Here is a 25,833-nt window from a genome sequence, read left to right as displayed (position 1 = left end):
GTGTCGTCTGTGAGCTGTAAAGGATCTGTGTTATTTTATGATGTTGAAATAGAAACACATATATACAAAATATCAACATGGGCTACTGTGCACCTCAGGCTTAGCAAAGATTTGTCATTTAGGAATTAACAGGTAACTGAATAGTTGTGCTATTTCCAGCAATTTTGTGTAACTGGTGAGTTGGAATCTACAGGAGAGCTATTGTTTTTTGCCCCTAGCTTTAAATCTCCTGTGCATAGCACGCTTTAATAATTGCTAGATGACTGGCAAGATGACTGGTAGATCCAATTCTTTGTTGTGTTGTTTTTTCTTATGCTTTAAAAATATTTGAACTGAAAGGTTTAACTAACAGTGTATGGTTTTCTCTAAAGCCCAAAACCAGAACAAATCCATATGCAGTGACTGCACTGGAGCCCATTTTCCTTCAGCAGCTTTCTTGTGGACTCTTTTTCAGGAGCTGTAGTGATAGGACAAGGAGTAATGGGTATAAATTGAAAGAGGGAGAATTTAGTTTAGATATTAGGAAGAAATTTTCTACTGTGAGTGTAGTTAGACACTGGAACACATTGCTTAGGAAGATTGTGGGTATCCCATCTCTGGCCATGTTCAAAGCCAAGTTGGATAAGGCCTTGAGCAATCTGGTGTAGTGGGAGGTGTCCCTGCCAGGTGTGGTCATGACTAGATTGCCGGGGTACCTGTTGCTGATTCCCTGACTTCTGGGACTCTGGCTGGGCCCTCCCTGGGGGGCTCCCCTGTCAGGGGAGACCCTCCTGGAGCAGTCTTGTGTCAGGAAAGAGAGACATTCTGGATTTTTTCGGTCTTCAGGTTCTTGTTTATTATTATCTTCTCTAGAGTTTTGCATGCTGTCCACACAAGGCTTAGTGCACTGGAAAAGCACTGCAAAAATGGCCAACAATCTCTTGTTACAAGGTCTTTTAAAGCTAAAGTATCCAATTAAGAACTGACACCTAGACTATTTCCCTTTTAACCCAATAACTGATCCCACAGAGCCCGCAATGCAGATTTTTATGCCCAAATACAAAATGCCACCAAACCCATGAAGAAGGAAGAAGAAGAATGAAGAAGATACCCAGGATGACACCCTGTGCCCTCCATCTTTCTTCCATTCACAACATACTAAAAATCCCAAAACCTAAATTTCTCACCTAAGTGATACACCTACACTACTCTCTATAATCTGTTTCACACTTTAGTGGATTCTAGTCTATCTTGAAGTTTAGGAAACTTTCTCCATGAATGAGGGTCAAAGTCAGTGCTCCCCTGGGGGTCAGGGCACCCCAGAGCAGACAGAGAAATATTCCTGGTGCCCTGGGTCTCCACACTAGAGGAACTTTCAGGTCCACTCCCACCCTTTAAAATTCTATGATTCTATTTTATGAGCCTACCCTTCTCTCACAGAGCTCTCTTTCCACAGACCTGTTTTCCTGGTACATGCAAAGCAATTTGGAAATGGAATACAAATCCCAGTTGGTTTTTAACACACTAGATCCAGATCATATCAAATAATGAATTTAAAATTTATATTTTTTTAGGAGCCATGCTGTCCTATATTTCAGAGTTTCAGGTTGTAAAAGGCTGTGAGTTTAACAAAAAAAAAAAAGTATTAAACTTTGTAAGCATGCTAAGAAACAAGATGAAGGAGTCAGTAGAAATCAATTCAAGTAGTCTCCATAGTGTGTCTGGGCAGTGCATCTTCATGTGAGAGAAAAAGAGGTAAAGGAGTTTTCACACAAAGCCCACAGAAAACAGCTACTGAGTTGTTGCATATGAAATTTCGACAGTATTTATGTAGAGTTAACATAGAGAATGGATTTTTAGACTAAGCTTCTGCAGCAGAGAATAAATAGAATGTAAGAACATCGCTATGGACCAAGAAAGAAGGTGTGAGAGAAACCTAGTTAATCCACAGGTCAGTCCTTGGCCTGTAATTTTATTAGCAGGGTATCACACCTTCACACCTGGAATGGATACCCAAGTCTTATTACAACAAAGAGATCTATAAGATCCTGATGTACAGACAACAGTAAAAGCTCTGCAGATGGTAATATCATTGTATATAGGGCCAGAGAAACACTGCCTTAAACATGAGCAAGGTGTTAGAATCAGTATTGTTTACTCTTGGATGTGCTTGTGAAAATATATATTAATAGTTAACTTGTATGAGGGAGGTGAGTGGGGGGTAGGAATGTAGTTCCTGAATCTCCAGGAGAATCAAAGTGCTCATACCTCCAAAGCAGCTGAGGGCATCCCAGCACTGGAGGAGGGGATGAAATGCTTGTTCCTCTCACCTGGACCCAGACAAGGACACTGTCATCTGTAGGCACAAACCACCAGCTTGTCCTGCACAGGGTTAATTCTTAACCTTAGCTCTTAATCTCTCCAGAAAATTGGAGACTACTAAGTCTTGGAGTTACAGGAACTATATGAAATAAAGTATTTGAAACTGTACTCCAGAATCACATATGGAACTGAAAAAAGTCCAAAGGACCTCTTGTATCTGTCTGTATCTATTGTACCTAATGCATCTCTTGTATCCATATGAGAATTAAAGTAGATCAGAGAAATGAAGTAAAACTGTAGTTCTACTTTTTGTCTAGTGTGAGGCAGATGCTCTTCATGGGTGTGGTTTGCTCTTTGCTGTTCCTGAGAAGAATAAGCAGAGGTCCTTTGGATCTCATTACAGAATCTGGCAAACAAATAATTGTTCTGTCAAACTGAGGGATTAATCTTATTCCCTGTTAAATGCTGGAAAATGAAAATAAATGAGATGGTCGCTCATTATTAACTAGAAAGAGTAATGAAAAGCATTTTCTCCAAATTAAGTCAGACTGTGTTTGGGTAACTCCTCTTGTCACATTGTTGTAGAGTGGGATATATTGGGAGCAGAGACTTACACCTTGAGATGTTAAATACCTTAACCAAAAAGTAGTGGTAAATCCCTTTGGATAAAATTGAAAAACAGAAAAACTGACAGTCATTACGGAGGAAAGATTTCATGAAGAAAAAACCCTGTCCTTCATACTGCTATATAGAGAAGATAATTTCAGATTGACAGAACCTAACAATTAAAGAGTAAATTTAATTATTGTCTTTTTTTGTGCCCTGAGTGAGCCTGCAGTTTGCTCCAAGAGCTTTCCTGTTTGGATGAATGTTCTTCTCATATGTTAGTACATATTTAGGGTGAATTCTGATGCTGATGTTTTGAAGAAATAGCCTGTAGGATAGTCTTGGCACAGAAGATTTTGACAGCAACAAACCTGAGATTAGCTCAGTTGCTTAGAGCATGGCACCAATAGCACCATGGTTGTGGGTTTGATACTTCTATGGGCCATTTATGTTAGGTTGGACTAGGTGATCTTTGTAGATCTCTTCTGACTCAGAATATTTTGTGATTCTGTGAATGACAGTGAATTTGGGAATAAAAGCCCTAGAAAAACAGTCTTCAGGGGCTGGTATTTAGTATGTGAGGCAGTAGGTGGTGCACAATGCCTGGGAAAATACTGGAGAACTGCTGTGCTGTTTGACTGTGTCTTCAGAATTGGCATTTGCAAAAAGTTTAATTTCACCTGAAGGTCCAATTTCTGTAGCTTGAACATAGTAAGATATTGATAATAATTATTGGAATTTATTTTACATATTTCAAAGGCTTGTGTTCAAAATAATATTCAAATGATCTGTTTGTTTTGATAGTTATATTTGCCTTAATGAGAATCATCATTTCCTTAGTAGTTGGAGTGTATACATAAGCAGGATTCATGTGTAGGAAATTTTGCTCATGTAATATCCAACCACGTTTTCCAGGAAAGGACAAATGTATTCCAGCCTTAGAATAGAGACATGCAGCAATTTCTTTGTTTATGCATTGTAGATGGCATTCATTACACATCTGAGATTCATGGGGGAGCCCTATAGTAAAATGGTGGATTTTCAATAAGCTCAGAATGAGGCACAAGTAAAGCTATGAATTAGGGGTTACTTCTGTTTACATGTCTAATAGCTTTATTTAAGCTTGCTTTGCTATTTTTATGCAATAACCTTTGCATGCCTTCTAGTGAATTGCATAACCTGAGGTTTATTTAAGCTTGCTAATATCTCATTGGAATTGGATACATGATTACTGTAAAGCATTGCATCAAGAGGGTGGTAGGAAGGCAGATTCTAGGAGATCCTCTCTGAAACCACTACAAGAAAATGAATCAAAAGTCACATCAAAAGCTTCAACTTAAACCTGAGTGGTGGAAGTGTAGATAAGTTGTCTGTTAATGTTGTTTTGTCACTCACCTGTATTAAAGGATATTTGTCTGTAGCACAGTATTCATATTTTAGACTGTTTGGATGAGTGTTCTTCTCATATGTTAGTGCATATTTAGGGTGAGTTCTGATGCTGATGTTTTGAAGAAATAGCCTGTAGGATAGTCTTGGCACAGAAGATTTTGACAGCAACAGCCCTGAGATTAGCTCAGTTGCTTAGAGCATCTCACATAAACTCAGATACTGAAGATAATTCGCAGTGGCTTGTCTTTCTCCCTACGGGGCTGTGCTGTTACAACCGCCCCTTCTAGAACCATGCTACAGGCTTTGAGTTTCTTTTTGCTCAGTGTTGGTCCCTTTGATGGTGTTCCCCTTTCCTCTAGTTTTTACCTAGGCCATATTAATGCAAAGGACGCGCTACAGATAGGCCAATGTGCTTCCAGCTGAGCCTACTGTAACAGGAAACTGCATGGATACAAAAAGGGATATTTGCACTGGAGACATCAGAAGTCAGTTTAGATACAATTTGAAACACATACTGACAGGAGCCTTTTAATCTCTGTCCATCTCCTGGGGGGATGGTGTAAGAGAAGCTGATAGAGAGAACATATTTATTGATCACACAGGTGAGGGTCATCAGTCCTGTAGATTCCAGGGAGGAAAATGGTCTGAATGCTGCAGTACTTTGGTTTGCACAGTTGGGTCACAACCGAGCACCACAGATCAGCTGTTTCTCCACCACGCTCTACAGAGCTTCCCCAGCAATTCTGTTGTGGCGCAGTACAGCCAGGGCTTGCTGCAAACTTTGCCTTTCACTTACTTACTCCAACTGTTTTCCTTTCCTTCCAAGATTCTTTCTTGTTACAAATGTAAACATTAATCTATTATTTCAGCTAATTTATGCTAATGCTCTAGAAGTATTGCTGCTGATAATTAAATTCTCCAAAGATAATGCTTATAGGAAGACAGAGCATTCAGAAAAATAATTAAGATCACTTTACCAGAAGTTTATTCAACATCTTATATTCCCAAAACTAGACAATATTAAGGCTCTCTGCCCTGTCTGACCTTTATCTCTTATTTACAGCTATGATCTTTGAAAGATAGTTTCTTTAATATTGTACGTAGCATAAGCAAAATAGTTGATCATGCAATAAGTTCTGATAAGCTGAAAACCTGCAAAGCAGACTGAATATCTGTCCAGTGCTAATGAGGCTGGAATTTGTAAGGTAAACACTATGTATTTTTTCAGGTTTAATTTCCAAATGAGGCTGTTTTGGGAGCAAAGATCTGAAAACAAGTAATTTGGATATTATCAGTGAGCTGATAGAAAGGAGGTGTGCTCTGCCTAGAAGGACATGCCGTGGAATAGATCACAGAGAGCAAAGGAGGAATCAGAAGACAACAAAAGGAGACAGTGTTTGCTAGGTGTAGTTTCCTTTTAAGCTCAAGTGTTTCTTTAGCTGTGCTTTGCGGTTATTTTTCTCTCCAGGCAACAAAGGAGAGAATCCTTTGTTGCCTGTCTCCCTATCCTAGCAATAACTTTTGCATACCTTCTAGTGAATTGCATAACCTGAGGGATGAAATTTTAGCTTTTCAGTCCTTGTAGGAACTTCCTGTCTTGTAGTTAATCTATACAAAGAAAGAAAGGCTTTACTGTTTTCAAATATTGAATTACTGGTTTTACAACAACAAACTTATTTTGAAATGGTAAAAAAAATTGCTTATAATAATAATATTTTAAGAATCATCATGGTCCAGTGAGTAAATGCAGGTATTTACCTACAGTATGTTTTACTCAGTGAAGAAAAAATAGGTTATATTTCATAATGGAAATTCCCATTTTTACTAATTCAGCACATAGCTGCAGGCACATAGCAGCTGCACCCAAGATCATGTTTTGCTATTTGCCCTATTTTCCTTAATCAGTTCATGGCAAGCAGGAACAAAAAAAGAATCTTTAGAAACAGGTTTTAGTGCTTATTCCCCCTTGCACCATTTAGAGCTGCCTTCAGAGTCTCAGCTGGTAATCTTTGGAGTGTTGCTTTCTGCAGGTTACAGGGACTTTATTCTGGATATTTTCTTCATGCCACTCTTTGGGGGTTCTGTCTGGCCATCTCACCTCTTGCCTTACATGCTTTTGCTGTTGTCTTCATGGTTCTCTGTGGGTTCTCTCAAGCACCTTCCCAAATACAAAAACATGGCTGTTGGAATTGCAGTTCATTTAAGGATTTCAGCAGTCTTCTAAATGGTCTGAGAGAAGAAGTCTTTGCTTCTCGTGGTGGTTTTTGTGACAGTAAATTATTAAGGTTAGCAAAAGCATATGGTTCTATGTCTCATACACAACTGAACAAACTGTAAGGGCCTAACACTGACCTTCCTGACAAAACAACTCAATTTGAAATTCTTGGCAAGATGTCTGCACATCCTTTCTAAAGTGCACAGGCACGGTTCTGCTGGTTACAGCCCAGCATCAGCCAGCGCAGCTCTATCAACAGCCAGGAGCTTTCTGTCCTCAAGTGAAAGAGAGAAGCTTCATTTTCCTTCCACCTTTAAGTGAGATGATGATCCTTCTGCACCCATTAATCCTACTTAGTAGTTGGAAAAAAGGATGGAATTATTTCTGCTCCTGAACTTCTCATACTATAAGGCACAGAGTTACTGAGTTTCTTGAGAACTTCTCAAAAGTTAGTGTTGAAATCAAGAGTCAAGTAGAAAATCACACCCTTAAGAGAGCTGTAGGCAACCTTTTGAGGATTTAACAAAATCTTTTATAGCAATGTGCTAAAATCTTGGTCTGAGAACCTCCAATGCATCTAAGCAAGTAATTCATTAAATAGTTTCTTTTGGAACACTGGACATGCTTTATTTAATTTTTTTCACAATTTATTTAAACATCTCACATATACAAAATACATTTTCTTTCTTTTTTTGAGAAATGATGACTTTTTTTTTTTTTACCCATAGTAGAAGATTGAAATGAAATTTGAAAGCGGGGACACCTGATTTTGGAGGAAGAAGACAAAGAGGAAGAAATACTATCCACATGCTTAAGCTGTGGGTGAGACAGGACCTTCTAAGTTTTAAGACAGACTTCAAAGAAACAGAGAAGCAATACTTTAAATGCTACTAGCACCATCAAAGTTCAAGTATTGGAAAGATACTCTGTAATTATGCAATTAGCACCACTGTATTTTGAGTGGAATTGAAAGTACCTCAGATCATATGGAGAAGTTCCTACAAAAGATGTGGATCACGATTTAGTGTATGAGGTAGTTTAAACCTTTGGAAGTCATGGATTTAAACTTCCTCTGTGGAAGATATTGAAAGGCCACAAATGGTGCAAACTTTCATGACTTTTTATTTTGTTTTTTTTTTCTTTACAAAGGTTGACATTTCCCAAAACAAGGTGTTAAATCTTGAAAGACTTCCAAGTCCATTTGGGGCTGTATTAAATTTCATTGCACAATGCTCCAATCAATTCTTCTCCTTCTCTTTCGCCCAGAGTTTAAGCAAGTAGATGAACAGAAGAAATGGAAGGAGTCAGCTTTCATTATAAAAGAAATGACAAGAGAATAATTTGGGAGAGGCTTTAAGTTAATTTTAGTTCATTCATTTAAAACAGACTGGGCCAATGTCCAAACCGAATTCTTGGTCAGCGCCGCCAATATCCAAAGGTGCAATGTCAAGGATGGGCAAGCGGGATGGCTTATTTGTTCTGTATTCAATGATTGTTTTGCCCCATTCGTTGTTCTTTCTCTGTAAGAGAAGATTCATTGCAGTTGTTATTGCATTGTTCACAGTATTAAGAATTGTTTCACCTGAATGGATAATTCCCGAAGTAATTTAATATTAATTCTGCTTGTATTGTATGCAAATTAGATACCCACAGCCAGCTATTTTTAGATTTCCAATACAGAGAAAATATTTACTTGAATCTTCTGTAGTCCGATGTGATGCTGTATGCAAGCTAACATATTATTCAAAATGGTGTTAGATCCTAAGAGAACTCTGCCTGATTGTTTCAGGACTTAAAGATCCTCCCCCTTCTATAGCATGCACATTGTTTTCTTATCAATCTTCTGTTTACACAGAATTTGGATCTGGTCCCTCTGGAAACTCTTTTTTTGACCACATGTACAGTACAAGGTAGGATTTTTTTTGCTACCTCTTCCTTCCCACTTGTTAAGGATCTGCCATGGTTGGGTTTGTAGACTATGTATCTTCACCAGGCAAAATTTTGCTGGTTTGACCAATAATCTAATTCTGAATTAAAGCACAACTATCCCTAATCACATGCTTAGGCCTGGGCAGTCACCATGCCCATGGTTTCTGTGTTACTTACAGAGCAGCCATCCTCAAGAACACTGAAAGTGAATCTGCTGTTGCCTTCAGCTCGTAGCTCAACGTCGTTGGATCCCTGCAGCACAACAGCCTTCTTAAGGTTGCCAGTTTCTGCATCCATGTAGGCAATGCTGTTCTTGCAGTGGTAGGTGATGTTCTGGGAGGCATGGTTGGCCAGCAGGCGCATGAAGGCGAGTTGGGTGGCCATATCCTTGGAGGTCACTCCTTCACTATTGTATTCAAACTGAAAAACAGAGAGGAACCCAGTCAGTTGTATTGTGGGGGAAAGGAGGATGCTCGTAATGAAAATGTGTGATAGCTGCTCTAGTGTCCTGATTTTAGCTAGGGTAGAGTTAATTTCTTCTCAGTTGCTGATACAGTGCTGTGTTCTGGATTTGGAATGAGAATGGTATTGAAAACTCACTGATGTTTCAGATTTTTGCTAAGTCAAGGATACTTATCTTTTTTTTTGTGTCTCATGCTCTGCCAGCAAGGAAGTGTGCAAAAGAAACTCACAGGGAGCATAGCTGGGACAGGTGACCTGGGCTGACCAAAGGGATATTCAACACCATAAAAAATAATGCTCAGTATATAAACTGGGATGAAGTAACCCAAAAAGGCAGCCAGTCTGGGTTCAGGAAGCAGGGCAGTCTGGCACCAGTCAGCAGGTGTTTAGCAATGACATTTTGCATCACCTATTGTTTTCCTTTTTATTATCATTATTATTTACCATTGTTACTATATTTTATTTCCAAATATTAAACTGTTTTTATCTAAAGATGCCAGTTTTACTTTGATTCTCCTCCCCCTTCTACTAGGGTGTATTGGGGGGAAGAGAGAGGGAGTTGAGCAAGTGGCAATGGTACCTAATTTCTATCTGAGCTTAAAACATGACAGCTAGGAGCTTTAAAAAAAAAACAAACTAATCACAAGTCTGCAATCACTTTTCTGTTGCTACTCCAGAGCTAAAGAGCACAAAATAAAAGTAGTAGGAGCTAGACTGACAACCAGACACGAGTGGATGTAGTTGAACTGTAGAGTTCTGTTCCAAGGTATGGTGTTAACAGTTTATATGGATTCAGAGACAAGATCAGGTAAGTTCAAGGAAGACAATCTACTGTTCCCACAGCTACCCACAAACAATGTCTGTCTCAATAAAACCGTGAAACCTTTTTGATAGAGTTTTGAAACTTTTTTTAATACACTAGTGTCTGTGGATAGTACCAATGTTTTTTTCACTCTTCTATTCTTTCTACAGCATCTACTTTTAGCCACTCTAAGAAACAGGACCCTAGACTGTTCTCATCCAATGTGATTAAATCTCATCTTAGACACTTCACCACAATATAACTCCATTTCATTTAAGAATTAGGTAATTAAATCTCCTTAGCTGTACAAAAGTGATGTATTTGCAATTTGCTGGGAAAGTGTCTAACATGCAAGTAGTAGCTCTTGTTTTCACTTACACCAAAAATTCTGAATGTTATGATGGCATGCACTCTGAATCTGTGATGTGTAATATAGATATCTTTCCAGGAATAGTGTTGTACAAAAAATATAGATTAAAAAGATTGATGTTTTTCTTAATTGTTCAGACATTTTCTGGACTGTCTTTATATGTACTATATTACAGTTCAGGCTTCCCTTAACAATAACCATTAGTCAAGGTGAATTGATCATTTGCAGACATCAAGAAAAGTTAGAACAATACTGAGAAGTACTTTTAAAAAACTGATCTAAATCAGAATCAGAGCTCTATGCCCTTCAGATAAAAGGTAGCTGGCTTTTTCATATTTCTCCCCTAAGAACTTAATTTATCTGCTTGCTTCTGAGAGTCAGTGAATTGAGAACTCTTCAGATAGTGCTCTAGGAAACAATCACCCTGCCATACATCACTTACCTGGCTGCCACCATTGATAGTTTCACCAAACCATATGTGCTGCTTCTTGTCCTTGGGATTCTTGTTGATATACCAGTTCTTAGCAGGAATATTGTCGGGATTGGCATAGATGCAAGTCTCACCAGTGGAAAAATCACAGTATGCTCTAATGGCATCTGCGGTGCAGCCTTGGTTGGGGTCAATCCAGTAGAAGCCTGCCGTTGAGGGAAGAAATGTAAATCATGGTTCACTCAGCATAAACTCTACATGCAGTTCATACTCATTTGTCTGATATAGGAATTCAGGCCATAAATATCACAGCTAGGGGAAATATTAAGGTGATAAGTGGGATACAGGTATTTTGGATTGTTAATGTATAAGAAACTATTTAAAAGCAAGAGTTAAATATTTTTGTGTTATTTTGGAAAATTATTGCAATAATGTGCAACAATATCTACAAAGAGCTTTTCAGGATGTAACTGTATCTATTTTCAGTGGAGGCAGAAAGAACTTCTTCACTGATCATTTAGTATTTTTGCCATGTGGCCAAGGATACCTTTCACTGAAGAAGGCTAATGCCCTGGAAGTGCTCCCTGAGCCAGAAAGGGCAAACATCTGGCACTAACATACCGCTGCTCCATTCTGGGTGGCTAAGTCTGAGGTCACGGCAGGTGCGAGCTGGGTTCTTCTTGGAGCCTTCTGGGGTCAGCAGGGTCTCAATTTGGTTGTTCAGTGTTTTCAGAGTGGCATCAACTTCATAATCCTTGGGTCTGAGAGAAGGCTGATCAGCCCGGTAGTATTCTGCATCAAAGCCAACTTCATATCCACCACCATTGGGACCAGGGGGGCCAGGGGGACCAGGAGGGCCAGGAGGGCCCTGAAGTTTTTCAAAAGCAGAAGACAGAAAGCATTCTGTTAGAGATATGGTGCTTTTAATGAAATGCTTCCACACATGCATTCTCCTAGTTAACTCCTGGCACTCTCAGCTCTAATTGGAGGCAGCACACATGGTGGTTGCTATGGGTTGAAGCAATGGAAGATGCACAGTGCAGGACTACCACATCTCCTTTGTGCATTTGCACTCTGGCCATAAGGAGCAAAGAAAACCTTTTAGTTCAGGTCTATTAAACATTTTCCTAATTTTAAATATCTTTTTTAAGAAATAAAACCATGTGCATTATTAAACTGCTAGGCTTCTGAAGTGATGTAATTACTAGGCTTATAGTGTAACATAAATGTCTTCAACCAACAACAACAAAAAGTTTATACTCACAGCAGGACCTTGGCTACCATGAGAGCCACGCACACCAGCAGGGCCAATAGGTCCAGGGAGACCATTGCGACCATCTTTACCAGGAGGACCAGAAGGACCAGGTGGACCCTAAAAGGAAATTTGAACAGTTTAAATGACAGTAAAAATGCTACAAATAGGGATTCATATGGATGGAAGCATAGATATATATTGCACAAAGACAATGAAAATTATTTGAATATATTCTGTAATTCACTTACCCTTGGGCCAGCAGGGCCAATGTTACCAGGAGGACCTTGATCACCATGTTGGCCCTATTGGGAAAGATAGAGAGTCATTAAAAAATGAGCAGTGGAACATGTTTGTGTTTGCTTGATTCAAGAGAGAAATGTATGCAATGTGTATTTGGGCTCAGAGAATGGGAATCTAGGGCTTATGACATTTATTAGTGGAGTTAGGGTATAAAATGCTTGTTTTGGGAAGAGAGGAGAGAGGCAGTCAAGATATATTTAAGAGGATAACCTACAAAATTCTTTATATTGTTTCTTCTGATATTCAGAGAGGGTTTTAAAAGAAAAGTCAGAATTCCTAAAGTTGATAGCCAAATTTAGAGGGAAGAAAATCCACAAATTACCTCGGCTTTTCTGAGAGAAAAGTTTTACAATTTCTGGCCAAAATAAGAAATAATACTAAAACGAAGGCAGAAGATTTTTTAATTCTTTGTTAGCCAAATGCAATTGAGCTTCAAAGGAACTAATGGTAGTCACAGTCTTATGCCAATACCAGAATCTTCAATTTTGTACAAAAACCATTGAATGTTAAAGAGACTATTTATGACTCTTCATTTGAAAGTTGCTGCAGAGTAGAGTAAGTGGTATTAACATACTGTATTGTGCATATGTAATTCCTTGCTAGTGTGACCTTTTTTTGGATTTTTTTGTTCACTATATTCAAAACCCTGAAAATCATTTACTTACAGCAAGACCAGGAAGACCCTGCAATCCATTGTGTCCCTTCAAGCCAGGCAGACCTCTAGGCCCCTTATCACCAGGTAGACCTTTCTCACCACGTGGACCTTGTGGGCCCTAGGAAGGGATATAAGTGTCAAAGGAAAAAATTAGAAGGCTTCAAACAACATCCTCCTGTCAAAGCCAGAATTAAGTGTAAATATTTTACATTAAGTCATATCCTAGGGTATATAATGGACATCCCCTTAACACACCCAGGAAGAGTGCAAATCCTAAAAGCTTCAGGATTGATCCCACAAAAGAGAATGCTAACTGAGATTTTAAGTTCCTAAATATTTTCAGGTCCTTAAGCATTATTGTTTGGGGCCCTTGATCAAAATTATGAATCCTTATTGATAAAGCATGTTTCTCTTCTTGCATCATTGTAGTAATGTATTTAAAAATCAGACTTACAGCAAGACCTCTTGGACCAAAAGCACCAGCAGGACCGACAGCACCAGCAGGACCCTGAAACAAGAATAGAGAATAAATGTCACTGCTGTATATTGTTCTAATGAAGATTCCATGGTCAACACATCTCTGGAGAAAGTGAAGTAATTATCTATGCATAGTAGAGGTGTGTTGTACTTTGTATATATGATAGACAAGTCTTAGACCTTTATATAGAAGGTTAAAGTATAGCATAATCTCATTGACTTACAGGTTCACCACGGTTTCCAGGCTTTCCAGAAGGACCAACTTGGCCATGAGGACCAGGGGCACCCAGAGCACCACTGGGACCAGGATTACCAGGAGCACCACGCTCACCCTGGGAACAAAGGAATGCAACAGGACACACACTGTTATTACTGACATACATATATTGGAATATTTCTTCCATGACAATGAAATAAAAGAAGAAGAAACAAGTTACCTTGAAGCCAGGAGCACCATCACGGCCTGGAGGACCATCATTACCAGGATTACCCTATTAAAATACCATGAAAAAAATTACTAAATTCCATCACCTTTCATCTCACACAGAGCTCTGTCTCAGTCTAATTGCTTACAGTGAGACTAAGAAGATACTGAGATAGGATAGTATAAACCTTAAAGAGAAAAAACCTCTTCCTTATACATGTCATTCTCAAATGCCTTAAATGTTCTCAGAAAACTAAAATTATCTTCAAATATTTTAGGTTCAGTAAAGGAAAAAATTCCTGGGCTTTGCAACATTTCTCTAAATGAAAAGGCTAAGACAATAGTGGTCTTCACTAGCTTGCATTCTTTTAAAACTGAGACTTTCTTTTTAGATGAAAAATGCCAGTGGAGGGAAAAGGACCTAAACAATAGCCACAACTAAATCACTGTGGTACTGTGTGCTGTGGTACTTCACAAGGTTAAATGGTTTCCTTTGTGAATATTAATTTCACTTCAGCACTTAGGCTGTGTCCAAAAAAACCCATTTTCATTCAGAAAATTCTAACAAAACAAAGTTTGGGATTTTTAAATTGCTATTCTCTGTTCTCCTTGAAATTCTGCAAAGTCTCTGCAAGATTTTTATTTATAATGTACTAACTATGTTTCAGGTTATCAAATAAGCTTCCCCGATAAGGCTGCAGTTTTTATACTTTCATGAAAGATATGTATGTTCCCCATTCCCTCTTTCTTGGTATTGAAGTAAAAACTGAAAATATTCTGAGAGTGACTTCAGGACGTACTTCAGACACAACTTTTGCTTTAAAAATTCTGTCACCTAGTTGGGCATAGGAACCCATGTCTATAAAGATCCTGATATAATTTTCTCTAAAGACATTGTACAAGTTTGCTAGCAGAACAGCCTCCAGTTCCACCCACTTTTTCTGAGTATTTGTATTTGGAACAGAATAAAGAAAAATAAACCTGAAGAGGATAAAAGACAGCTTACATCACGTCCAGCTTCACCAGGAGCACCATTTGGACCAGGAGAACCCACAGGACCAGAGGGACCACGGGCACCAGGAGGACCAGAAACACCCAGGGGACCAGGTTCACCCTAATACAGGAACAGTTGTAACAAAATGTGACATTATAATACAACACAAACCAGTCTTACAGAACTTTTAGACTTTGTCTAAGAGCAACATTTTTCTGCAATGAGTTTGGGAAGGAAAAAAGAATCAGGACACAAGAAACATACCTATCTATATAAAATGTTATCTTCATTCTAAATGTTATTACTAGAAACCTCTTAACATTTCTAACATTGAGAAATTTGCCATTGCAGATAATTCTGTTTTGTCTGCAACAAGCCATAATTTCTTCCACTGAGCTAGGTCTGGTAGGTCCATATCCTCTGTTTCCAACAGCAAAGGAAACAGCATAATCTGCATTTCCCTGACTTTCCATAAGACAGGACCTCAAGTGTGTGTGGATTTTTTATTTTTTTTACATGTTATCTGTTTAAAGCAGTTAACTAATCATATACTCACTGTTGCTCCAGAGATGCCTGGAAGACCACGTTCTCCCCGAGAGCCAGGCAGACCAAGGATACCAGGAGCACCAAGAATACCCTGAGGACCTGGGGTACCAGGAGGACCCTATGACATGAAGAGAATAATATTTATATTAATAGACAAAAATAAATGTAACATACAGATCAGAAAATTATACTGAAAATTGCATTCTTGGTTATAATTTTTGCAGATCACAGAAGAAATTTCTATAATGTTTTGTGGAGTAAATTGTGGTATTTCACATGAGTGATTAATTCAATAAGACAGAAATGTATGACTTTTAAAAAAAGACAGTAATTCTGGATGTGAAATCTTAAAGATACTCAAAAGTAATTTATTTATTTGCATGGGCAGGCAACTTTAACCTTTGATCCTCACAAATCAGAGTTTATGGTGCAGCTATGAATTGAGATTATTATAAATGGATGTTCATAGGTTCTTTTTTTCTATCCATGAGGATCAATTTCAGAGCAGAAGATGTACTTCCTTTTCTCAGACTAAATATCTATTTCTTCTGTAGTTAGAGAAAGATACAACTCATCACAAGAGAAAAAGAGAAAGAAAACACTGACCCAGGGATCAGGCTCACTTTTTATGGCATATTTGTCAAGCGTGCCTATGAACAATTTCTTGTGTCTCAATGGAACTTCTACTTAAAGGCTTTGCTAAATTTGTGGAGAAAGTAGAAAAGCCCTTCACAAGCACCAAAAGTATCTCAGAAGCCATAACATTCACATGAAGAGAAACATTTTTAATGAGATGTGATACTCAGTAACTTACAGCAGCACCAGCCTCTCCAGATGGACCTTTCTCACCAGCAAAACCGGGTGGGCCAGCAATACCTTGCTCACCAGTGCGGCCAACTGGTCCAACATCACCACGCAGACCTCGAGGACCATCTTTGCCAGCTGGGCCAGGAGGACCAGGGGGACCAGTGATGCCCTAGGATTGAGTATGAATATGATACCATTACAATATAGACCTGGGGATAAAATTTCATTTTAAGCCCAGGTGAAAAAAATAGTCTCTTGCAATAAACAGGTCATCAGCTGCTCCAAAGCAGAAACTTCCATTGCTTGGTTAACAGTGGAGAGCTGGAAGCAGTAGAATTATTTGACTTTTTTTGGTTTTTTTTTTTTTTTTTTTAAACTCTGGGCAGGTGAAAGTGGCAAAAATTTGGTGGGAAAACATAGATCTGTCTCTTTTTACATTAATTACAATGAGAAAAAAAACCAAAACAGTATCTCCCAATTCAAGAGGATGATTTGCTTTGGATAACGGGATTTAAAATTTATTTAAATCTAGAGTATCTAAGAAAAGAAGTGCCTTTTGGTAAAGGTTGGAAACACCTTTGAAAAGAAAAGACTACAAATTTCAATCTGGAATGAGAATTTCTTGCTGAAAAATAAAAAAGATTCACATTCCAAAACAGAGTAAGTTTGCTCTGCTCAAGAATGACACTACAACTGCAGGTACTTTAGAAAATGTAGACATACAATAAGCTTTACATTCTTCTGTAGATTGAACATGACCTTCTTATTCCACTCCATCATGACTAAGTGCATAGCCATTGATTTGAACAAAAGAAAACAAACACTGATTTTTGGAAATGGTTGGGTACTTCAAGAGGCATAGGGTTGCTTCATGGCTTATAAAAACTCACAAATTAAATGCATAGATTGTACTCTGGGAGTTTGAACAATTAGATTTTTTTCTCATCCAGTTCTATATGGATCTGAGGTCACTCCAGTGCAATTATGATTCACATCAATGTAACAAAAGCTAGGATTATCCCTAAGCAAAGCAGCTTCTGACTTATCTCCCCTTACATTTCTTCATTAGTTACTTACAGCAGGGCCAGGAGGACCAACTCTTCCAGCAGCACCAGGGAAACCAGTCATGCCCTAAAAACAAATTTGAAAATGAAGATTTGGTTTAAAGGAAACAATAACTTCATGAAAAGCAACAATGTCAGTTCTAAAAGCCTGAAGACTTACAGGAGGACCAGCATCACCACGAGGGCCGGCAGGACCAGCAGCACCAGCGGGACCCTAAGTAGGAAGGATTAAAAAGAGAGATGGATCAAGCAAAGACAATTAATGCTCCCTGCTTAGAATAAGGGCTCAGTCTCACTATTGTGAAAGCTAAAGGTGATTTTTACACCAGCAGGAGGACTGGGCCCAAAACCATGCTGCCTATCCTGACAACAGGGTATTAAATTCTCACACACATTTTAAATTGGTATCATAAGGCCCGAGAAAAGTTGTATAAGGCATTTATGATTTAGATTAATTTCCTTTCAAATGTTACATGCATCTAAACAAATCTGGAAGTCAAAATGTGACAGCAGGGCAAATCCATCAAAATCCTCTGTTTGCACTGTGTGAGTGATACAGTCACTTAGTGCAAGACCCTGGTATTGGTACTAAAATCATACAATAAGTAACCCAAGCCACACTATCCTGCAATACTTTGTGGTATTTGAAGTATGTGGGTCTGACTTTCTGCATCATTTCAACCAGCTCCCCAGTAAAATGCATGTGAGGCAGTATACAACTTTGGGCTATAAAGGTGCCAGCACATAAAAAGCCTGTGTGCAAATGGGTGCACAGACAAATTTGCACACATGCTTCTGGATGACTGAGTCTGAAAATCAGACTGTGACAGCTCATCCCATCTTTGAGAGAAAAGTGTCAACATCCTCAGCTCAGAACTTACCCACAATCACCCCCTGAATGGTCCAAGATAGAGTGATTTTGCTGATCTTCAGAGCAAGTTGAAAATTAGTTATTACTTTCTCTTCATTTCAGTTCCAGACTCACGATCTGAGCCCACATAAATAGATTGATAAAATTTACATAACGTGTGAAAATCAGCAGGATAACTTTTCTCACAGCCTAGCTTGAAGTTTTTGTTTCTTTCTTTCATTACCTTTTCAGAATTCAAGGCTTTCAGGCTAATGTATTGCTTGCATGGCCCAGTTGAGAACGATGCATTTCACAAAGACACAATTCACTTACTGGTGGTCCAGAAGCACCGATTGGGCCAATGGCACCAGTTGGTCCAGTTTCACCCTTAGGTCCTTTGGGCCCACGCTCGCCTTTAGCACCAGGCTGACCAGCTGCACCCTGTGGGCAGAAAAACAGACAAAATGAGGAACTGAAAACCTTGCAGAGGAAATAGAGGAAGGTTATGGTATCAATATGAGGAAAGTGCAACCAAAACTTACAGGGGGTCCAGCAAATCCACTGGGACCTACAGGACCAGGCTCACCACGTTCACCCTAGGGAGAGGACAAAGAAGAGACGACTGGTTAGAATGATCTTTAAAAGAGCAGTTTTCTGAACATCATGTCTTTGACACAGGAATAATTATAGAAATTACAACTTACAGGGATACCACGGGCACCAGCAGGGCCAGCAGGACCAGCAGGACCTCCTTCTCCCTAAAAGATAGACAAAACACTTTGACACTGGGAAATGGCCTAACTGCAGCCAGAACAGGAATACTCCTGTGGTATGGATACATATAGTGAGTTTCCTTGGATCTCCAGTACAGAGGATGTTACTGAAAATGCTTCTGGTTTTGATCCACCCTATATTATTAATATCTAATGATTCTCAGACAGCATGAAGTACCATTCTGAGCTAATGTGTGGTTATTTATCATTGTATCAAAATCTCCTCTCACAGTGTGAGTAGGATTGTGGAGTTTAATGTCAGCTGGGAAAAATTCAGCCCAAGGCTGAATCAGAATCCTCTCCAGATATAACTCACTGCTATGTAGATGTGCATCCCCTTCCCTGCCCTTTTAGAAAAATGTTTGGGGTCCTATTGCAAGCTTCATTGAATAGTCCCAAAAGCCCTTGCTTCCTGAATCTGAAAAACTTAAACTGGTGCAAACTAGAAAGATGGAATTGGTTTTTGTGGAACTCATCTTTAATATTAATGTGTGAGTAAACTGTAGCAACAAGGCATTTTTTCATTCAAAGAGTAGACTTACCCGATCACCAGCACCACCAGCAGGGCCAGGAGCACCAATAGCACCAGGCAGACCCTAAAAGCCAAGAGACAGGATATTGATTCAAGCAAAATGTAAGTAGGACCAACTACTTTAAATAGGCTTTCTCCTTCCCCCTGGAGAAAGGTGTGTAACTAACTTTCTTTCAGATGTTCTCAATATAAAGGATACATGATTTTATAAAACAAAACCTGTTCTGTTATTTTCCTTCCCAAAGTATGAATCCTCAGAAAGACACCTGAAATCTCAGATTAAGGATCGTTTTGTGTAACTTTGCAGGCTGCCTTTAAAATTAGCTGCCTGGGCTGAGCCCACAAAATTAAAGATCACTGTTACTTTGAACAGCTGTGCAATGTCTGTGAAATACTCTGCTCATGTAATTTCTCTGCTTGTATGCATGAGAAGTGATCACTTTTCTCTCTCTCTGCTCCTAAATTCAATCACACTTGGACAAGAGGCAACAAAATTATATTTGTTTGTATCAAAAATGAGCAGATAGAAGCAGTAATGCAATACAGTGGGAAATGCAAATTCTGAGCATTCTTCTGTTATTTAATTTCTGAGGTGTAGCAAGGTAAAGTCAAGTAGAACTAGAAGACACTTACACGAGCGCCATCTCTTCCTGTTGCACCCGTATCACCTCTCAGACCTGGGGCACCCTGGAACACACAGTGGCAAAAATTGTATTGGTAGTGAACACAACAGTTTGTATGAAAGAAGTCTTGAGCTGTTTGCTGAGTATCTGTGCATTACTTACACATCATACAAAAACCTCATGCTAGGTTTTCTGGAGAAATGAGCAATGATTATTTTGTCCTTATTGCTGAAACCAGATCAGCAGTCTGTTCTCTCTCTTTTTTTTCTTAATACAGGCTAGTGTTCTTCAATTATCTGCATGTCAATACATAGTGTTTTTTAAAAAGTTTTAGGATAGCACCTTGGAAAAGACAGTCAGTCTATTAGACCAACAAAACCTCTACTTGCTGACTGTTGAGTAATACAGTTTCAGAGCAAATAAAAAGTCACATTGGGGTAACCTGCAGGTTTTTCCAAGTTAATGAAATTTAGGCATCTCAAACCATGCAATAACAAGCCAGTTGTCCATCTTACCTTTTCACCCTTGCCTCCTGGAACACCAGCAACACCTCTCTCTCCTGGGATTCCACCAGGGCCAGCAGGACCAGGAGCACCAGCAGCACCAACATTGCCAGGCTCACCCTAGCAGCAACAGCATATCATGTAAGTGAGGGTCAAGTCACAATGTGGAACAAAATCATCATTACTATTCTGCCCACCATTCTACTTGGTTGTAGAGTAGTAACATTTTTGTCTTGAGCTATTGTGCATGTTTTACTTTTCCAGCTAGTGAAGATGCTAGCAGTAAACACTTTCTGATTCTGTGGACTCCTGAGGTTTTAGGTCCATTTTCCAAACTTAATTTCTGTAGAAAGACTAACCATGGAAATCTGGAAAACTAAGACACAGATTCACTTAGCATCAAGCCAACATCATCATTTTCTAGATGATCACGTATTATTGCCCTAATATTTGGGGGACAATATTTTTAACTAGAGACAAGAGCTTCCTGTGTACAAGTAGGTGTGGGTATAAACAGAAGTCAGCATGAATTTTGGTCAGAATCTCAGATCCTATCTCCAAACAGAATAACATAATAATAGCATCCCCAGCTGACAACCTGTATTCAAACTGACTTCCCCTTCCATCATCCATATTACTAAACATAAACCCATTTAATATTAGTGTGGACTAGCTGGGATGGAACTTCACCACTTGGAGAGAGGTTTTGGACTGCATTCATCAGGAATTCAACAGTAAGGCAATGGCAGCTGGAAAAGTCATACCTTGTTACCATCAGGGCCTGGTGGGCCAGAGGGACCACGGCTGCCAATGGGACCAGCAGGACCAACAGCGCCGCTCTCGCCAGGAGGACCACGCTCACCCTAAGGAGACAGTCTGATCTGAGGGCTTCCTTGAATTGTTCTCTAGCTGAAAGCACTGGCTGGGAGCAATGACAGCGTGGCACATTTTTATCTGAACAAACCTTTAATTAGAATTGTGCAGCTATTAAATAAATTGGTCATAAGAACTGGCTCTAGCTTTTGACACAAAAGTATTAAAATGAAGCATTGAATTCTTGCATCATGACAACAGCTGACAACAAAAGTATCAATATTTCTTGAACATGGATTTTGGCTACTGTGCTTGTTGTGTTAACAGACATCCTACTAGCAAATGGAGATTCTGTTTTAGGAGAAATAATGGATTCTAGTGAAATTAAAGGAATAGTAATTGGCAAACAATTATTTTTACAGTGGCAAGTGCCTGGTGACAGGAGAATAATAAAGGTAACACCTAAAGCCTACTAATGTGACCTGTACATTATAACAGGTATAAGGATAAATTCTAAATCATAGATCTGGAGACACAGAAGTAGCCAGAAACTCAATTTAAATGCACAATAGATCTATCACAGATAGAAACACTAGTTTTACTAAAGATATCTCAAATTATCTCAGTGTGATCAAGCTGGACATCAGTGAATAATCTGATAAGGTATTATGGAGTTTTTAGTTATGCTGGAGAATTTGGAATTTGTATAAGAACTATAAGGTGGTCAAAGAACTGACTTAAGGCGAGTTAGCTCACCAGTAGAAAGCACCAATGATGCAACAGATTAATTTATATTGTAGAGATGTTCCTAAATTAATTTTTTCATACATTTTGTTAATTACAGAGAAGTAGAAAAAGAAGAAATATGCAGATAACACATAGGTGAAAGCATCTGTCAACAGGAAGAAGGATTGGCAGACTACACTGTAAGAAGTGAATAACCTGCTAGATGGCTGTCACAGCAAAGAGATAAAGTTCAAGAGTGCAAGTATCAGGCCATTTATTTAGGCACCAAAACTGCAAATTCTGCTGTAAGTGGAGGTTTCATTGGTGAAAATGACTGATAGGGAAAGGTAATAGCCAACAATATGACACACACATGTAAAAGGAAAATGTGATCTGGAACAAGCAGTGGGGTACTTTTAGGAAGTGTTAGTTTCGTATATAAAGCATCAGTAAGGCCTAATTTGGAATACTGGATGAAATACACTGAGGGCTCAATATGAGATGCTTAGGGCAAGCTAGAGCAGAGGAAAATAACTGCTACTGCTAAGACAAAGGGAACTTGGCTTGGATGAAATGGAAAAATTAGAGTTTAGAGCACATGTGGTTTTTGATACAGACTCAGGGCACTAAAACAGGGAGAAAAAGTGCTGTTTAAACTGATTGGAGTAACTTTTAAGAGTGAATGGGAATATTTGTCACTGGACACATTTAATCTGCAAGTCAGAGGAAAAGAAGAAGCAACAGAAGTAGGTTAAATATCAATCTCTTTAGAGGCAGATTTGGAAAGCAAATACTTAATTGAGCCCTTTATAAACTACTCCTTGCTCTATACAAATGGGATCCTTCTGCCATGCAGGAAGGCATCCACACAAAGCTCTTTGAGGATGTTAATTGACAGTTCAGAATTAAAGGGAAGTGGGAGGCAATACCTTCTAATGACTATTCTGGTTTCTGAATTCAGAAATGTACATAGTTACTATTATTACTGATCACATTAATAAGACAGTCTGTACCAGATTTCAAATGAGTTACTCACTCTTGGGCCAGCAGGACCAGGGACACCAAATTCACCATGAAGACCCTAGAAGAGAGTAGATATAGAGGTAAAGTTTATTTTACTTGCTTACATTGTACTTTGTTTCTTAGCAACAAATGGAAATTCTCAAATTGCAGCAGCATATTGGAAAGTTTCAATCTATTACATACATGGAAATAAGCCCTTTTCCTCCAGCTGCACAGTATCTCAAGATAACATTTTTTCATCTGAAGAGTTAGTTATTAAATTCCAAGCTCTTCTTTAGGTATATGCAATGTAAACTATTTTACAGGGACACATATATAACTATAAATGTTAAAGGTGATTATGACACAAAGGATGCACAATTTGCAGGGTACATCTCATACTAACTGTGCAGCAGCTAGAGCATGAATTAGAACTGAACCACCTCAGCTGGATGCCATTGTACATTCCCTGAAATCAGCTGAAGTGCAAAAACATAAATGGAGTAGTGCAGGTTAGACTGAACCTTGAAGATTTTGAAAAAAATGTGAAGTAAAATATTTTTCATGTACTGTCTCTTCTGGGGGAAGAAGAATAGTTTATTGCTACTTAAGGCCCAAAAAGCAAAGGGCTATCTTTGCTCTGTTTCACACAAAACATTTAAAAAGGAAGTATGATGCAAGTTCCAATGAGGGAACTAAAAGGGACTACTAAAGTTACCCTGATTGCTTTGTTTTGGCAAACAGATCCAACAGGCTCTTGCTCCAGCACGTGTGTCGTTGCAAGCCCAGCCCTCATGCAATGCCTGCCCCATGCATGGAATGCTGTGTCTGTCACTCACCCTCTCGCCTGGTTTACCAGCCTCTCCAGCAGGACCCGAGGGACCTGGCAGACCCTGGGTGTAAAGAAAGAAGAATACAAATACAGTTAAGGCAGAAGCTCTTCATGCTTTGAGAACCATGGATAAGATTGGACAGAGCACACAGTTACTTGCCTGGAAGCCAGGAGGGCCAGCAGGACCTGTTTCACCCTTTCCACCTTGGTTGCCCTAGGTGGAATGAAAAATGAGTGATTAACTTGAAAAACAGGGAAATGGATTTTAAAATGGGAAGTCCCATTAATGAAAAGTAAATCACAAATTGGATTTGTGTGGAGGCTGTTACTTACAGTGACTCCAGGAGGACCTTGAGCACCGTTGTTTCCCTCTGGACCAGGGGCACCCTGTATATGTTCAGGTAGAAAGCTATTATCAAAGTTTGAATTTGATATGAGTAATATCTCTAAATTATTATGTGCTGAAAACAAACATCTCTGACTGTGTATTTTGAACTTAACCATTTACTTGCAAGAACTTCACAGCCAGAGGTACTAAAGACACTTAAAATTTTAAATTCTCATCATTTTAGTTATTGTAGCACATTCATACTTAAGAAAACTTCTTTTGGAATTACAGGATATAGAAATCTTGCTGATAGCATTTTTCCCAGACAAGATTGTTTTGGGTCCCTTAAATGAAGAATTACTAAGTTTCAACTATGAGTAAAAAGTTGGAAATTTACAGGATGAATTAGAAACCATACACTGTGCTATAAGATTTAAGGACAGGGAGTGCTATTTTTCTTCTTCATAGGATAATACCCCATAATTAATTACCCCACTAATACCCAAGAAGGGGAGTTTTCATTTATCCATTAAGTAATAGCCCCCACTGACATGAGGCAAAAAATAATGCATTCCTAGGGGCTTTTCTAATTTCAGTATCTAGTCATACTTGCATAAGCCAATGCTATCTTATTACAGAGGTTTGGAAAATCTACTTTTTTTCTCTCTGGAAGGTGATAAAGAAAATATAACCACGTACCCGTGGGCCAGCAAGACCAACATTGCCTTTTTCACCAGGTTTGCCAGGTTCACCCTGAAGTTGAAAGAAAAAGATAGAAAAGTTAACCAGCACTTCATATTAGATTCAGTTTAAACTATTAAGCAGACACTTACACTCTCACTGCCAGAGATTTACTGTAATATTTCTTTAACCCCAATTAAAAGACACAAAAGCTCCATCTGTCTTTTTGGATCACTTAGATTAGCTCAAAAATATATGTCTTTTCAACACTTGATGCCTTTGTGTTTTGAGATTGTAATTCATGGCAGTCCATGTAGTATCCTATGCAATACACTATATATTTGCCTGTGTGTGTATGTACAGCAACACCCAGTCCAGGACATGATTGTTATCTGTGGCCTCTGTGGGACATGTAAAGAACTCCACTGAAGTCACTGGTAGCTGGTCTTCTAAATTCAGTGAGCTTTGGATAGTGTTCCATAAATAACAGTACTCTGGAACTGGTTTAATGGCCAAACTTGACAGAACTTTTATAGAAGTGAATATACAGAAATTATAAAATGGACATGATGAAATAATAAAATAGACATATATTGTTCTAATCACTTCAATTTCAAAATATCCCTAAGCTAATTAAACTGATTTTTCATTTCTTTAACAATATTTTAGATAAATTAAAAATAATTTGAAACAGAACTTGAATGTAAGAGGATGCCATCTGATGAGGAGGATACAGGGAGATGTGTTAATGATAGAGTTGGGACCCTACAAATTAGTCTGGAAATACTTTCATAGTAATAGAAAGTTTCTGTCCTGTACTTACAGTGGGACCTTTTGGTCCAGGGAATCCAATGTTGCCAGGCTCACCTCTATTACCAGCCGGACCAATTGGCCCAACTCTACCATCTGCTCCAGGGAAACCCTAGAAAAAGAAATCATACTATTAAATGCCTGAGGTAATTTGAGTTCAGCTTTAGGAGAAATATGTACTGACAGGAAGCAAATGTCATTTAACTTTTCACCATTGTTACATCGCATGCTCATGCATCCCTCCCTTTTCCTCCTTTTTGCAGAACTCTGTATTTCTTCTTGCCCTTCCAGGACACAGGCCTAATCTGAGACCCACAGAAATGAATGGAAATCT

At 38.8% G+C, this 25,833-nt stretch overlaps 1 protein-coding gene across 1 annotated transcript in view; it reads right to left on the bottom strand.

Annotated features, from left to right (window-relative positions):
* Positions 1-7,615: 7,615 nt before the first annotated feature.
* The window catches only part of COL1A2 (collagen type I alpha 2 chain), a 37,713-nt gene continuing 19,495 nt past the window's right edge, over positions 7,616-25,833 (bottom strand). The window contains exons 25-52 of the mRNA XM_054638279.2: positions 25,513-25,611; positions 24,708-24,761; positions 24,014-24,067; positions 23,841-23,894; positions 23,688-23,741; positions 22,883-22,927; positions 21,072-21,170; positions 20,320-20,427; positions 19,815-19,868; positions 19,192-19,245; positions 18,581-18,634; positions 18,419-18,472; positions 18,210-18,317; positions 17,187-17,240; positions 17,040-17,093; positions 15,970-16,131; positions 15,166-15,273; positions 14,622-14,729; positions 13,629-13,682; positions 13,416-13,523; positions 13,169-13,222; positions 12,725-12,832; positions 12,008-12,061; positions 11,769-11,876; positions 11,126-11,372; positions 10,517-10,710; positions 8,618-8,860; positions 7,616-8,031 (exon numbers count right to left, since the gene is read on the bottom strand). Coding sequence (XP_054494254.2) covers positions 7,885-8,031; positions 8,618-8,860; positions 10,517-10,710; positions 11,126-11,372; positions 11,769-11,876; positions 12,008-12,061; positions 12,725-12,832; positions 13,169-13,222; positions 13,416-13,523; positions 13,629-13,682; positions 14,622-14,729; positions 15,166-15,273; positions 15,970-16,131; positions 17,040-17,093; positions 17,187-17,240; positions 18,210-18,317; positions 18,419-18,472; positions 18,581-18,634; positions 19,192-19,245; positions 19,815-19,868; positions 20,320-20,427; positions 21,072-21,170; positions 22,883-22,927; positions 23,688-23,741; positions 23,841-23,894; positions 24,014-24,067; positions 24,708-24,761; positions 25,513-25,611 — 2,694 coding nt within the window. The 3' untranslated portion in view covers positions 7,616-7,884. The remainder of the gene's footprint in view (positions 8,032-8,617; positions 8,861-10,516; positions 10,711-11,125; positions 11,373-11,768; positions 11,877-12,007; positions 12,062-12,724; positions 12,833-13,168; positions 13,223-13,415; positions 13,524-13,628; positions 13,683-14,621; positions 14,730-15,165; positions 15,274-15,969; positions 16,132-17,039; positions 17,094-17,186; positions 17,241-18,209; positions 18,318-18,418; positions 18,473-18,580; positions 18,635-19,191; positions 19,246-19,814; positions 19,869-20,319; positions 20,428-21,071; positions 21,171-22,882; positions 22,928-23,687; positions 23,742-23,840; positions 23,895-24,013; positions 24,068-24,707; positions 24,762-25,512; positions 25,612-25,833) is intronic.

This window comes from Agelaius phoeniceus, chromosome 1, assembly GCF_051311805.1.
Source record: "Agelaius phoeniceus isolate bAgePho1 chromosome 1, bAgePho1.hap1, whole genome shotgun sequence".
NCBI classification, from domain to species: domain Eukaryota; kingdom Metazoa; phylum Chordata; class Aves; order Passeriformes; family Icteridae; genus Agelaius; species Agelaius phoeniceus.
The sequence above is the reverse complement of the archived record's forward strand: the minus strand, read 5'-3'. Positions and strand labels throughout refer to the sequence as shown.